Source organism: Rhipicephalus microplus, chromosome 9 (genome assembly GCF_043290135.1).
Source record: "Rhipicephalus microplus isolate Deutch F79 chromosome 9, USDA_Rmic, whole genome shotgun sequence".
Classification (NCBI taxonomy): domain Eukaryota; kingdom Metazoa; phylum Arthropoda; class Arachnida; order Ixodida; family Ixodidae; genus Rhipicephalus; species Rhipicephalus microplus.
In genome coordinates, this window is record NC_134708.1 from 19,659,857 (window position 1) to 19,675,685 (window position 15,829).

The window sequence follows — 15,829 nt, forward strand, 5'->3', positions numbered from 1 at the left end:
TGTCGGGTTGGTTAGGTGAGGGATCTATCGCGTCGGTTCCTCTATTGCTCCGCATTCCAGTCGGTGCGCCGTTGCCGTAGAGTGCTCTCCGTGTGCGCTGTATACGTGTGCGTGTGTGTGTGTGTGACCGTGAAAGGAAGGAGAGCCGCGGCCGCGTTACTGCGGAGCGGCGGCACAAGAGGGGACAGCCTGACCCGGAGTGATTCGCAGGACGACGACTTCGAGGAAATGGCGTTTCCCGCCGCTGTCTCCGCTTTCAGAGAGAGCACGACGCGGCGTCGTCCTTCGTGAATTCGCCGTGCCCGTGCAACACCCCCGAAAGCAGCAGCGGCGAGTGGCTAGTGCCTGGCCGCGCAGCGAACGACCAACCGCGCAGCTATGACCAACACCCTGTCGAAACTGATCGAGAAGTTCTCCGAGTCCCATGGCGTGCCTCGAGAGCGCATCACTCGGGGCATCGCGGCCGGCATCTTCGCCGCGTACGTCATTCGCGTTGGCTACCCGCTCCTCTCGAACGTCGCCGAGTCGCTCAAGAAGAAAGCCCGGGCCGCCCAGGACCGCATCTCCACGACGAGCCCGGAGAAGACGACTGCCCGACTCGAAGTCGTGGGTCTGGACAGCGTGACGGACCTCGCGCTGGCCGCCGTCACGCCGGCGGCCGGTGCTGTCAAACCGGACAACGCCAGGGGCGCGGCGGGTACGCTGGCAGCCCTGCGCGCGTTCCCAGCCTTCAACAAGACGTTTCTCCTGCAGCTCTTCAAGCTCATCCGCATCATGATCCCCGGAGTGCGAACCATCGAAGGCGCGCTTCTCCTGCTTCACACGCTTTCGCTCGTCTCGCGCACCTTCCTCTCCATCTACGTGGCTCGACTCGAGGGTCAGGTGGTCAAGTTCATCGTGCGCAAGGACATGACCCGCTTCGCGCTGCAGCTCTCCAAGTGGCTGCTGGTCGCGATTCCCGCGACTTTCGTCAACAGCCTGATCCGATTCCTCGAGAGTCAGCTGGCGCTCGCCTTCCGCACGAGGCTGGTGCGCCACGCGTACGGACTGTACTTCAAGAACCAGACCTACTACCGGGTGAGCAACCTGGACGGCCGACTCGAGAACGCCGACCACTGCCTCACCGAGGACATCACCACGTTCAGTCAGTCCGTGGCCCACCTGTACTCGCACATCACCAAACCCCTGCTGGACGTGGTCGTCATCACGTTCACGCTGTTTCGCATGGCGCACGAGATGGGGGCGTACGGTGTGCCGGCGCCCGCCGTCGCCTTCTGCGCCGTCGGAGTGACGGCCCTCATCCTGAGGAAGATGACGCCCCGCTTTGGCAAGATGGTCGCCGAGGAGGCGCGTCGCAAGGGATACCTGCGATTCGTGCACTCCAGGCTCATCGCGAACGCCGAGGAAATCGCCTTCTACGGCGGTCACAAGGTATGGGAGCCTTGTTTTTTTTTTTTTTTTTTTTCGTCAGCGGCGGTTGACGTGTGGGTAGATTGCGGTACGTCACCACGATGGAAGTGTGGCAGCTTGGGCTAGTTGGTATGGCATGACGATAGTTATAGCGCGAGAACAAAACGACGACGACACAGAGACAAGAAGGGACACGACGATAGTTATAGCGCGAGAACAAAACGACGACACAGAGACGTGTCTTTCGTGTCCTTCTGTGTCGTCGTTTTGTTCTCGCGCTATAACTATCGTCATACCACGATGGAATCGCGAATGCGGAGTGGTTATCTGCGCGTGTCGCAAAGGATGATTTCAATCAGGATCGAGCCTTGTCGCGATTGGCTTATTCTCCCGAGATGTCGAATGTGTGGAGCAAATCGCGGTCGAGAAATTCGATCTCCATTCAAAGCGCATGGTGCGAAGCGGTATTATCGACAGCAAGTCGCGAGCAATTACTCAAATTTAAAATTGGTACGGCGATAGCAACTTTGCCATTGAAATCGGCTTCCTCGACCGTGGTTAGCCATACTTCTTCAGATTACTAAAAAAAATAAAAAAACACACAAGACGCCGAGTCCGATAGGAACCGAGAGTGATAGATTGGAGATAAGTCTGCGCTAACCAACTGCACGACGGCCAAAGCGACATCCATCAATTAACGCAGGCCACACCCAAACAGGGTGGAAACTAAAGTGTCAAAGCGCAAACGTTAAAATACCGTCAATGTTCGGTGTATCGCACGCAGCTAGCATGACGCGAAAAGACTTTCGCACGGGTTTTTTCTCGTGCTTCACTGTAAAGCACGCTCCTTGCAGGTGGGGAATGCGCCATTTACAGGCGGCGGTGCAATAACTGGCGTCGGACGCCGATTTGGGTGAGCGATCGCTGCACCATCACACGTGCCCGAAACGAAGTACGGGTCGGAGTCGATTCCTAATTCGGCCGTAATGCGGCATCAACCGTTGCCGTTGTAGTCTACGCACTTCGAACATAGACCGTGCGTGACAGGTTTGACGCAGGTTAGTCGCCGAGTATTGAGTATAGTTCAACTCGCTCGTACATTAAATGATTAAAGCAAAACTCTCTTCGTTGCCGATCGTCGAGGAACAACTTGAGGCTGGCAGTTTCCTAAACCTTAACTAAAAATTAAACCCGTCTAAAACGAAGAAGCGACCGTGGATGTGCTCAGTGGGGTTGAAGGAAATGCAGCCCAACGCTATCGTCTCTTGCACTGTTTTGCCATACTGCCGTCCGTCGGCTCTTCCTTATCTCGCATGACGATTTGCGCGACCAGCTGAATTAACCTCCATTTTGTGTTTCCGACTGGGCAAGCGGAGATAAGAGCGCGAAGCCGGCCGACAAGTGCGAAATCCTGATATGCTCAACGCTTTGTGCTTGATTGTGCATCCATCTGCTTTAACAAGTGACGAGGATGGGATATCACTTGTGCAAAGGGTAGCGAAGGCGAAAGATAACGCTTTGTTGTCCTTGAGCTCGAGGTGGTGAGGGGTCCCTTCAACCATTTTTTTTTTTTTTTCGCGAGTCACCCACGGCGTTATCATATGTTCAAAACAGGACTGCGGAATCGCTTATACCTCAGAATCGCGTCATCCAGATGCCAGTGATTCTGAGTATCGCTATCGATAAACGTTTCTCGAATCCTGATTGATGTCGAATCGGCCTTTCAGAAATGGTCGATGTATATGAGACACGGTAAATGTGTTCTTTCAAAGAAGGCAATTCGCATCCGATATTTTGCGAATATGGACTCATCGAGAGTATACTGCATAGAAATCACGGAAATCTCCGTTCCCTTTTCTCAAAGTGCGCCGGAAGAACCCCAGGAGAGAATAGTGCGCTCGTTCTTTGTATGTTCAGTGGCTGGTAAGGGTAATGTAGTACGATTTTCGGAATCCCGAAAACGCCACTCCTGCCGCAAGACGGCGCTTCGTATGCTAGAAAACGCGCGATAAGAAAAATGCGGGTGGAGACGCCACCTTGAAATTCCCGCACCGAAAACCGTGACGTCATAAATTTTCAAGGTGTTTACCGGTGTTTACTGGGTCCTGTGCAGCTTCTAAACGATGGAAAATGAAGTACATTGTGATCTGTGGATGCACTAGACCTAGCATACGAAATTTAAGAAAATTTCGTCTAGCCAATGTCTTGAGAAAACTACATTTTGAAGTATTTCATCCGGCGGCCTAAACTCCTCGCGACCTTTCAATAAAGATCTTGATTGACTGACTGAAGTCTTGCTCGTCACGCGCCTAAATTTAGGCGGGAAATTTAAATACGAAACTTCAACCTTGATGTTCCCCGCTAATGACGAAGTTATGATGGTTAAACTTATGACATTATAGTTTTAAAGTGCAATTAATCAATCTATACGAAATCCAAGGAGGTTTTAAAAAAATTCTGGAGTGAAAATGTTGCACAGTAGTGAAGCCGTATACCAACCGTAAGGTGGCGGCTGCGGCAGCCATCTTACTAGGGGCATGATGAGATGTTTGCATTCGGCGATTGAGACGGAGCGTTTTCCTCGCACGCCCAACGAGTTCAACGTGGCAACCTTTTCGGGTCACATAGTGCGCAAAGTGCGTCCTTGTGTTACTAGTTTTCCTTAGTAAGCCTCGGATTCAAGGCAAATTTTATTGGAAGTAATGTCACCGATAATCGTCTCTACGGGATATTTTATCGGAAACAACTATCTTTTAATTTATAGTTACCGTTGCATTCAGACTAACAGATCAAAGCCACTTGATGTCGGCAGTGGGCACAACCAGAAAATAGCATGTTTATGAGAGCTTTGTACGGCAAGAGTTGGCTTCACTCTTGCTGGCAAAGCGTTGCAGAAGCTTCTACTACAGCAATTTTTTTTTAAAACCTCCTTGACCAAATCACCGTTTCTCTTTAGTGTCTCTTTAAGACCAGCGTCTTTTCGTAGCTTAGCCGTCATTAATCGCAGTACGTGAGCAAATAACGAGAGTATATAATTTGGCAAAGTCGCAAGCATTTGATTCTTGGCGCGAATCCGTGGGTCGCGTGTTTCAGACTCCGGGACTAAAAGCGTCGGCGATAAGTGTGGCTCGAATTCGTTCGCGAGGATTCAGGAAAGAATGATGCAGAATGGACGCGATCTTAGCAGAGGGTGCACCACTTACACGAGACGCGCGGACAAGGAAGAAAAGACCTCTCTAGGGGTGGATATAAAAAAATGCAACAGCCGGATTTGTTTACATACGGAGACACGCATGCCTTGGCCTGGTTATGGGGGCGGGGAAGCTTTTAGCTCTGGCACAGTGAGACAGCGCAATGAAAGAAACACACTGACTTGCTCTAGATAGGTAACCGCCTCATCATATATATATATATATATATATATATATATATATATATATATATATATATATATATATACCGTATTGTACCCCTGAAAGAGCACGAACAGATGATGATAATTTCCGAAGCCCTCCACCATGGTGACCCTTGTAATCGTATCGTGGTTTTGGGCCCATAAAACCCCGGATGATGTCTTTGTCTTCCCGGCAGTGCACAGTGCAGTGCTACCGTGGCGCGTCACGTGACCGTTAAAGCGATGAGTGCGCATACGCCGTCTCGACGGTGCGATAACACCACAACTGCAGGACGACGTAGCGGTTTGTTTTTGTTTTTTTCTCTCTCATCGCACACGCAGGTCAACGGGTGCAACGTCCCACTCATCGTACTTCCTGTTTCAGTCGATCCTCTTATCTCTCTCTATATATAATCACACTCTTTCCCAACTCATTTATAACATAATCACGTTCCCTCCTCCCCCTTTTCACCCCTTCTCTTTGTACCGGCACCGCTCTCCACTCCTTCGACGCGCCGCCTGTGTATATAGACCCTTTTGGCAAGATTCCATGGCCCCCGCAGGCGCCTGCGCCTACGGCATACGAAATCGGGAATCGCTTTTCGCCAAGCACGATTGGCTTTAAACCGTTGCGCGTCGCTGTTACTCCTGTCTGGCGGTAGGGGCGCGGCGGGCGATTTTATTGCTTTCATTATTCTATGTTTATTTCGTTCGCTGTCTCTAGGGCGGTGTGCGTCCTTGGCCGTTCGCTTGCACCCGGCCGGCCGGGGACGTTGACTGAAGTGTTTGCTCTTTGCAAACGCTGAGGCTGCAGCTGATGCCGTCGCGAAGCTGACTCTGTGGACGGAGTCACGTGTCACTCGAATAAAAAAAAGCAAAAAGATTAAGATAAAAGAAGAAGCCCGGGTATACGGCTCGGTTTGTTCTTCCTTGAAGTGATCAAACAGCGTTAGTCATTTCTTATCCACATCGCTCTTTGTTTGCGGTGTAGGAGGAAAGGGGGGCTTGCACTTTGATATGTCTTTGTGACGTCTTGACGGTCCCTTCTCGGATAACTTGGATGGCTGTGTCACAAGAGCGTCCCACATTGCAACGCACGCATAGACGGGTTTTCATTGCGTTTCTTAACTCTTCTGGCAGAGGCGTTGGCAGAAATATTTTTCGGGTGGCGGGCAAAGGAGAGAGGGGATACTTCTTGTCTTGTAGTTGGCGTCGGGCAGGGACATGTTGTTCGAGGGTCATTTTGTGCTCTTTATCCCATATCATACAGAGCACTATAAATGACACTCGACCACATTTATATCACTTTTTTCTTCGATATTTTCCATAGCGTAGCGTGATATGCGAAGGAAACTATTTTTCGGGCGACGGGACCTTCCGCTTGCTCCAATCACTCGCCGAGTATGCTCCAGATGTTCTGATAAAAGTTCTGAGCCCCAGCGCTAGCCCCACATACTCAGTAGAGTAAATAAAAAAAAACATAGCCCCCCCCCCCCCGCTCAGAATTGTATCATGATACACTAATTGATTGATAGATATGTGGGGTTTAACGTCCCAAAACCACTGATGATTATGAGAGACGCCGTAGTGGAGGGCTCCGGAAATTTAGACCACCTGGGGTTCTTTAACGTGCACCAAAATCTGAGTACACGGGCCTACAACATTTCCGCCTCCATCGAAAATGCACCCGCCGCAGCCGGGATACGAACCCGCGACCTGCAGGTCAGCAGCCGAGTACCTTAGCCACTAGACCACCGCGGTGGGGCCATGATACACTAATTAAAGTTCAGGGTTATTCCTCTGGAGATATTTTTTTTAAACACGAAAGTGTTTTACGTTGGTGTCCACCGAAACTTCAGTGACGAATTTCCGTCACGGAAATGACGTCGTAAAAGTGCAAACGCAAAGAAAAAAAAACGTTTGCGTCACCCTGGAGTCGAGCCCATAACCTCTCGGTCCGCGACAGCAGCAGCCGGGCACGCTATCCACTGCGCAACGGGGACATTTTGTGGAGGCTGTACAAATGCTCCTTTTTTTTCTTTCTTTTTTAACTATCGTGGCGGCCGCTTAATAACTCTGACGTCGCATTCTAAGCACTGCCGACCCCCCGCCTTTGCGTATAGGCTGGGCCTTGTGAGAAGCGCGTCCTTCGCATCGTTTTCGCTTATGCATCCGTGGCGAAGCTTGTCCTCCGTCGGAATCTACCCAAAAAGTGCCGCCATATCCACGAAGTGAATGATGATGAGTGGGCGAAGCTCCGGAGGTAAACCTGGTAAACCATGAATCCTCTGTACATTTTGCCCACTCGATTTTATTACATCGCTCCCCCTAGCGTACGTCGCCGCACTAAATCGAACGATTGCCTTCAACCAATGACACGCGCCATATGTGACATCATTCCTATTTTATAAGATCTCGCGTCTTTCATCAACTACAAGTATCGCTTTCTAGTTTATAACATCTTGCGTCTTTTCATCATCAGCTACAAGCACCACCATCTAGTAAACACTACAAGAACTAAACGAGAGGTGGCTACATACAGGAGACGGTACCGCCATCTAGTGAACACTGCAAGAACTAAACTAGAGGTGGCTACATACAGGGGATGGTACCGCCATCTAGTGAACACTGCAAGAACTAAACTAGAGGTGACTACATACAGGGGACGCACAGCCCACGCCCTAAGGAGCTTCGCCCCTAAAAACAAAACAAACAAACAAACAAAAGGGTGCTGGGGCAGTTGGAAGGAAAGACGGTACAGGAAGGTTTGTGTAGGCAAAATTTAATCCTAAGATAATAAAACACCGGAAAATACCCTGCCTGCTGCACCGAAGTGTTGCAGGCTACCGAATTTAAAAAAAAATGAATAAAACAACTTTGCATGGTAATTTTGAAGAAGAAAAGAGAGAGAAAAAACAGTGCTCCGGAGGTAAACCTGGTAAACCATGAATCCTCTGTACATTTTGCCCACTCGATTTTATTACATCGCTCCCCCTAGCGTACGTCGCCGCACTAAATCGAACGATTGCCTTCAACCATTGACACGCGCCATATGTGACACCATTCCTATTTTATAAGATCTCGCGTCTTTCATCAACTACAAGTACCGCTTTCTAGTTTATAACATCTTGCATCTTTTCATCGTCAGCTACAAGTACCACCATCTAGTAAACACTACAAGAACTAAACGAGAGGTGGCTACATACAGGAGACGGTACCGCCATCTAGTGAACACTGCAAGAACTAAACTAGAGGTGACTACATTCAGGGGATGGTACCGCCATCTAGTGAACAGTGCAAGAACTAAACTAGAGGTGGCTACATACAGGGGACGCACAGCCCACGCCCTAAGGAGCTTCGCCCCTAAAAACAAAACAAACAAACAAAAGGGTGCTGAGGCAGTTGGAAGGAAAGACGGTACAGGAAGGTTTGTGTAGGCAAAATTTAATCCTAAGATAATAAACACCGGAAAATACCCTGCCTGCTGCACCGAAGTGTTGCACTTCACCGAATTAAAAAAAAATGAATAAAACAAATCTTAATGGTAATTTTGAAGAAGAAAAGAGAGAGAAAAAAAAGTATGGAGCACCACCACCGTTGCCATAACCACCTCCAAGGGAACGAACGAGGAACTCGGCGACATACCGCACAAGCCGTGTAACACAATACACAAATAAATATTCGGGCTCTGTCTTGACATTACAATGGAAGGAAAGATAGAGAGCAACTTCCTCGTTTATTTCTGATTTCAGCAAAAAAAAAACAATAAAAGATAAACCGTATACATTTATGTCTGGAGGCCCCGTGCCTCCGATTTCCCGCTGGGTATACATGGGCGCCTCTCGTATAAGCGTCCACGAAAGTGCTTTCGTTTTGCCGAGCGCGAGGCCGGAAGAGCGGTTCTCCGATAAAGACGCGAAATTTCCGATGAAGCTGAATTCCCGCTTCGCCAGGGAACGTAATTTCGAAATAAACGTTCCGTATACTGGCACTTCTCGGAATGTGTGAAGTGCCAGTATACGGCACTTCACACATTCCCAGAGAAGGGAAGCGGGTTAGGGGGAGACAGAAGGTTAGGTGGGCAGACGATATTAAGAAGTTTGCGGGTATAAATTGGCAGCAGCAAGCACAGGACCGGGTTAACTGGCGGAACATGGGAGAGGCCTTTGTCCTGCAGTGGACGTAGTCAGGCTGATGATGATGATACTGGCACTTGGCATTCCGACCTACGCAGTCACCAGCTTGATTACAAGCATTATAAGCACTGATAAAGCCGAAATACGCGTTTGTTGAGGATCCAACGTCCCGCAAACTTTTTGCGGTTTATAGTATGGGGCTTCGGAATAGCGCACCGTGAGCCCTTGCGGTGTGGTCGCTGCCACTGCGCACGCGGCGTAACGATGTAGTCGCCGTCCGCGGCCCACACGCAGAAAATCCGAAATAGCGTGCGGCGATAGCGGCCCGCGAGGCCCGCAAAGTGCTGTGAGTAGCTTCCGTGAATTTGGGTTTGCGGTCGGGGCGAAAGTCCCTAGAATTTTCCCTAAAAAGAGCGAACGCTATTCTAAAGCTCGTATGGCGCCCGCTATGCCCGCAGCCCCTGCAAACGTTACTCTAAAACTCCCTAGTACCTATTTCACCGCTATAGGTTCCCGGCGGCAGCAGTTTGCTGCCTCCCACGGTAGCGGCGGATGGTTGACTATACTACCCATGGAGTTTCCTAATGTACACTAGAGGGAACTCTGGCGCTAGTGTCTACGGGAGCTACAAGGCACGGCACTTCGCCGAGCATGGGAATGATGGGTATAGGACACGTATTTGTCTAATCTTCGTATACTTCTGGCCTGCTTCTGGCTCCTTGTGTGTGAAGTTCGTGTGGCTTGGAACTGTTTTCTCGCGAAACAAAAATCGGCAAATGTTCGGTGGTTGCGCTTCACCACCTTATCTCTTTTAGGTTTACCATTTCAAATCGGGTCACAAAGCTCAAAACATGTATGTATGTATGTATGTATGTATGTATGTATGTATGTATGTATGTATGTATGTATGTATGTATGTATGTATGTATGTATGTATGTATGTATGTATGTATGTGTGTGTGTACGTACGTACGTACGTACGTACGTGACCGCCTATAGTTCCACCTTTGCAAACTGGCTACTACTTCGTCCTTACAAACATCCCACTATGCCCCATCACCGATCCACCACGTTACCGACCATAAAGCCGTTATAATGAAGGGGGTAACAGAAGCGACGCATAGCTACCTACCACTTACGAATTGTAGAATTTCTTGCATAAATATATACAGTATTTGTATATATAACCCTCCAGCGCTTCGCCTCACCTCACTCATCATCATTCGCTCCGTGCACATGCTGTGATTTTTCGCCGAACAAAAGGAACAAAAACAATAAAGAGTCAAAATGAACGTCAACCAACTAAGGTCCCCCAACTGGCCTGACTCGCCATCTGGCGGCGGGTTCGCGTTCGGCTTTGGGAATAATCGAACCCGGTATACTTTCCCCACTGGAAGCGGACGCTCAACCACGTAAGCCACAGCACGTAGCTGCACCCTGAGCACGCATATGGTCATCATCATCATCATCATCATCATCACAGTGGAAATCGGTCTGGATTTGTCGCGTGATCGTTCTCTTTTCTCGAAGACGACGACGACGACGGGGGGGGGGGGGTTGTGTAGATTGCATCGCGCTACAACGCCTCTAGCGTCAATGGAGAAACGGGTGACCTCCGAGGGGTGAGGAGGCGGGAGGGGGGCACTTTAAGCGTGGCGGGCGTCACGGTGTTTCTGGGTCGCCCGGGCCGCCGCCAGTAGTGGTTCGTATGATCACGTGCACCTATACGACCGCCCTTGGGGCTGCAGTGCGCCCCGCTTCGATTATCAGCGGCTGCGCTTACGCGCGCGTTGGAAATGGAGCGTTTTATTCGCCGTGCCAGATGGCCGGATGAATGGACGGGGCTTTAAAGAACTCTTGTTCTGGTTGGGTGGGAAGCAAGTTACACGGGAAGACGGGCACCGACCAGCGTGTTAAGTAAAAGTGAGAACTTGTTTTTTACTTTTGAAATGAAAAAATCTCCGACCTTTCGGGTGGACCCTTCTTGGGTCCGATTGATTGATTGATAGATATGTGGGGTTTAACGTCCCGAAACCACTATATGATTATGAGAGACGCCGTAGTGGAGGGCTCCGGAAATTTCGACCACCTGGGGTTCTTTAACGTGCACCCAAATCTGAGCACACGGGCCTACAACATTTCCGCCTCCATCGGAAATGCAGCCACCACAGCCGAGATTTGATCCCGCGACCTGCGGGTCAGCAGCCGAGTACCTTAGCCACTAGACCACCGTGGCGGGGCTACATGCTTCGCAATGCAACGTGAAATGTTGCAGTAATAATGCGTGATGCAAGCGTGTGTACATTGCCACCGGGCGTCAGAACGTGCGATTATCACAATGACCGCATGGCTTTAAAGCCGCTAACACCCTATACAAATGGCACACTTGCTACTGCGCCTATTCCATTGAGACCACGTACTGGGTGCATCAAGATTTCGTGCACCAAGTGCTTCGAGTACTCGCTGGACAGGATATGTCTATCGCGTTCAACTCTTGAAATGTGAAGCTTAAGGGTACCCCCGTTTTTTGGACGGTACAAATTTTGATGAAACGCCTTTTTCATGTTATCACCGAAAATCTTTTTTTTTTTTTCAGAGCCCCGCTGTAGCTCCCATATAGGGTACTACGCACCTCTCCTTGGCGGCTGCTGGTTGCATATCTTATCTACGCGACTGTTTTTTCCCCCTGGCGCCGTATCATCACCGCTGCGACCTCGCGATAAGGTGCGCAGCGAACATCCAACGGCTCTACGCATGTGGGTGTTCACTTCGTTGCTGGGCGTATACCGTCTATATACTTCAGCATGATAATCCGCGCCGCTTCAAATGAACACGAGCAGGAGATGATTGACGATCGATACGTGGGGTTTAACGTCCCCAAACCGCGATACGATTGTGAGAGACTCCGAAGTTCAGAGCTGACATCGCATGCACAGTACACGCGTGCCTCTATACTGTTTCGACTCGATAGATGTGGTTTTTAGACGTCAAACCCCATACATCAATCAATCAATCAATCAATCATTCATTGACTCGATAGATATGCGACTGCCGCGGCCGGGATCTGAAATGCATACCGAGCTGAAATTCTATGAAGAGCGCAATTATGATACTGATATACATCCATGGTACACGCAATTTTTGATGAAAGATGGAAGTATTGATTGATATGTGGGGTTTAACGTCCCCAAAACCGCCATATGATCATGAGAGACGCCGTAGTGGAGGGCTCCGGAAATTTTCGGCCACCTGTTGGGGTTCTTAAACGTGCACCTAAATTCTGATCACACGGGCCTACAACGTTTCCGCCTCCATCGGAAACGCAGCCGCCGCCGCCGGGATTCGATCGCGCGACCTGCGGGTCAGCAGCCGAGTGCCTTAGCCACTAGACCACTGCGGTGGGGTTGAAAGATTGAAGTAATATACAAGTATACATTTTTGACGACAGCGAGGATCACAGAAGATAGACGTGAAGTGTAGCGGCACGCAGGCAACTATTAGCAAACCTGTAAACAACCGCATGCAGAGCACTTGATTACTATAATACGCTCACGACAGTGAAGAAATGCTTCCGGGGTTGGGCGCGTTATACTTCATGCCACTCTCAGGTGAGACCTGTCGCGCGTAAAGTGCTATATATAGCCAGGAAACTGAACTAAAGAAAAAAAAATCTAGTTTCCTGGCTATATATAGCCAGCACTTTATGCGGCACCATAATAAGATCGATGCATTACCACATGCTATACCTTCTATTACAGCGAAAGCTGTTCTTAGATCATAGCAGCCAACGATTTTGGTGCCGTAGTTGTGCGCCACCGCGGATATATATATATATATATATATATATATATATATATATATATATATATATATATATATATATATATATAAGGGAAAGAAGTGTATACCTAAGGGCTCGTTTTTTCGTGTTTTGACACAATATTAATGAGATCTCACAGACACTAATGCCAAGGAATGTACAGGGGAAGTTATTAGAACCAATGGAATGTAAATGAGAAGACAGAAAAGTGGATGAAAAATAATCAGCCGTGAGCAGGAAACGAACCTACGACCTTCGAATAATGCGTTCGATGCTCTCGGCTGGTTATTTTTACATCCACTTTTCTTTCTTCTTATTTACATTCCATTGGTTCTAATAACTTCCCCTGTACATTCCTTGGCATTACTGTCTGTTAGATCTCATTAATATTGTGTCAAAACACGAAAAAACGAGCCCTTAGGTATACACTTCTTTCCCTTATATATATATATATATATATATATATATAAGGTCTCATGTTATTCGAACCCAGCACTCTGCGTGACAGTCTAGTATTTTACCACAATGTCGCGGCGGTCTTAAAAGTCCGCGAAAAAAAAAAGGGCACTCACGAGTCAAGTCGGGCAACATGTGTATTAGAGCGTGGTAAAATTTACCATAACAACCGTGGCGTCACACAATGCGAATGGCGAAGCGAGTGGGCCGTTGAATGCATTTCAACCCAGTACAGCGGGCTCAGCTATAATAATTATTCACCGTCACCAGCCGCAGCCGTCGACAAATTAAAGCGCACACAATTCCTTGAAGATGTACTACGTAGCGGGTACCTTTCTTCGTCATCAAAGTGCGCAAAATTTCTTGAAGATGTATAAATAGCGGGTGCCTCGCTTCGTTAGCAAAGTGCGCATTTCTTGGAGATACATTTCGGGTACCTCTCTTCGTCATCAAAGTGCACACAATTTCTTGAAGATGTATACGTAGCGGGTACCTCGCTTGAATCAACAAAGTACAAATAACTTTTTAAGATCCGCATAGCTGGTAGCTCGTTTCTCCGCGGAATGACGCATAATGCCGCAGCGGATACTGTCACACTTCACAAAAAATATGATTTGTGGCGTAGCGGGTACCTCTTGAATAGTTGCCCCAAAGCACCTATTGCAACAAGCTCATGGAAAGACTGCTCTTCCAGCATTCGCTGTAACTGTGCCGTGCGTTCGGCGCAGGCCTAGCGATTTTTTGTTTGTTTTTAATGCAAAGCCCGATAGTGGATATAATAACCTATAGGTTCTACTGTATGAATGAAGTTCTACCCAATATGGGAAATGCACCGTGGGAATATTTTTTCAAAAACTCCTTTTCTCGAGCTATACTGCTTCGAGAGGTCGAACGGACCGCTGCATATTGATGAAATGTCACGCGAACTCGCGATATCGTCAAAGGGTTAAGTTAAATATTTGAGGCCAGTGTGCTCAGATTTAGGAGGTGCATGCTAAAAAACCCCAGGTGGTCCGAATTTCTGGAGCCCTCCACTACGGCCTCTCTTACAATCATATGGTTGGTTTGGGATGTTAAACAACAGATATTATTATTATTATTATTATTATTATTATTATTATTATTATTATTATTATTATTATTATTATTATTTAAGCGTTAAGCTAGTTGCAGTCATGCTGTGACCTCTCTGATCACTTGCGTTCCTCTGTTAGGTGAGTCCCGTACTTAAACCGATACAGGTAATCTTGTTTTCAAAGATAAAAACAAGACGATGGCAGAGGTATGGGTCATGTCGAGCACCTGTTATCGGTACATCCGCGATGAATATTATCGGCCTTTTTTTGCCAGACAATGGCTTTCATGTCGCGTTTTGTAAGATTGTTCCCCTGGCAACATGATAACGTCTGCTCTGTCTGTGGCTTTTGTCAGTGCGTTAATTACTATTGGTTGGTTGGTTGCAAAACTTTATTGGTTAATTACTAGTGTCATTTATTTTACCCATTGTATTCCCCTGTACAGTCAGCCCCCCCCCCCCCTTTCAGCCCTGGGCCTCTTTTCTTCAATAAATAACTGTGCAGCACTACTACTACTACTACTACTACTACTACTACTACTACTACTACTACTACTACTACTACTACTACTACTACTCCGGCGTCCCTTCGCTATTTTGTCTTTCGCTTCTATTTTTCACGAGCATGCAAAGAAAGCCGCCCATCGAGGCCTACTGCTTATGAGTGCAATCTTAGCAGATAATTTAATATCTAGCCAGGTCCGCAGCATCGTTTCTCTTCTTTTTTTATATATTACATCACTTGGGTAACAGCATGGTCTTCGGTGGAATTTAGTTTTAGGAGGGACGGGGGGGGGGGGGGGTTGGCAAAGCCGTGTTGCATCGCGTCCAGAAAGAGGTGGGAGCCATAGAGTCTCCCAAAATTAACTAGAGGGCACTCTGGCGCTGCGATCGTTCAGCGACCACGGGAATCATGGGTAGTACACACACACATTTGCCTAGTCTTCGTACTTGCGGGCGGCGAATCGTACTTGCGGCTTCGTTTATTACTGGTTACGGTTTTATTTTGAAAGAAAGAACGAACCCTTTTGAACTTAGTGACTTGATTCGAAATCGTAAGCCTAAAAGAATAAGGTTGTGAAGCGCAAACGGTGAACATTTGCTAATGTTTTCGTGAAAAAAAAAAAAACAGCTCCAAGCCACAAGAACACACTCGAAGCCAAAAGCAGGCCAGAAGTACGAAAATTAGACGAATGTGTGTACTACCCATCATTCCCATGCTCGCTGAAGCGCCGTGTGTTGCAGCTCCCATAGACACTAGCGCCAGAGTTCCCTCTATAGTGTATATTAAGAAACTCTAGCGTTGCTGTGACATTCGGGGGAGGGCAGCGGAGGGCATTTCTGCTGACGCCCATGGTCTAATGATGCGAGCATTGCTTCCTTAGCTTAACTGCTTCACGAGAAAGAGCTACGCTTCACATTGGTTACAACATATACATTGTGCCTGTATGACTTTTCCCTCTATTTCTGTCATCTCGATTGCCCCACTCCTCCCTTCACTCTTTTTTTTTTATTACGGTGGGGGGTTTGACGTCTCT

The 15,829-nt window shown here is 48.2% G+C and overlaps 1 protein-coding gene across 1 annotated transcript in view; it reads left to right on the plus strand.

Moving 5' to 3' along the window:
- The first annotated feature begins 66 nt into the window (after positions 1-66).
- Positions 67-15,829, plus strand: part of Abcd1 (ATP binding cassette subfamily D) — a 107,519-nt gene continuing 91,756 nt past the window's right edge. The window contains exon 1 of the mRNA XM_037415587.2: positions 67-1,431. Coding sequence (XP_037271484.2) covers positions 379-1,431 — 1,053 coding nt within the window. The 5' untranslated portion in view covers positions 67-378. The remainder of the gene's footprint in view (positions 1,432-15,829) is intronic.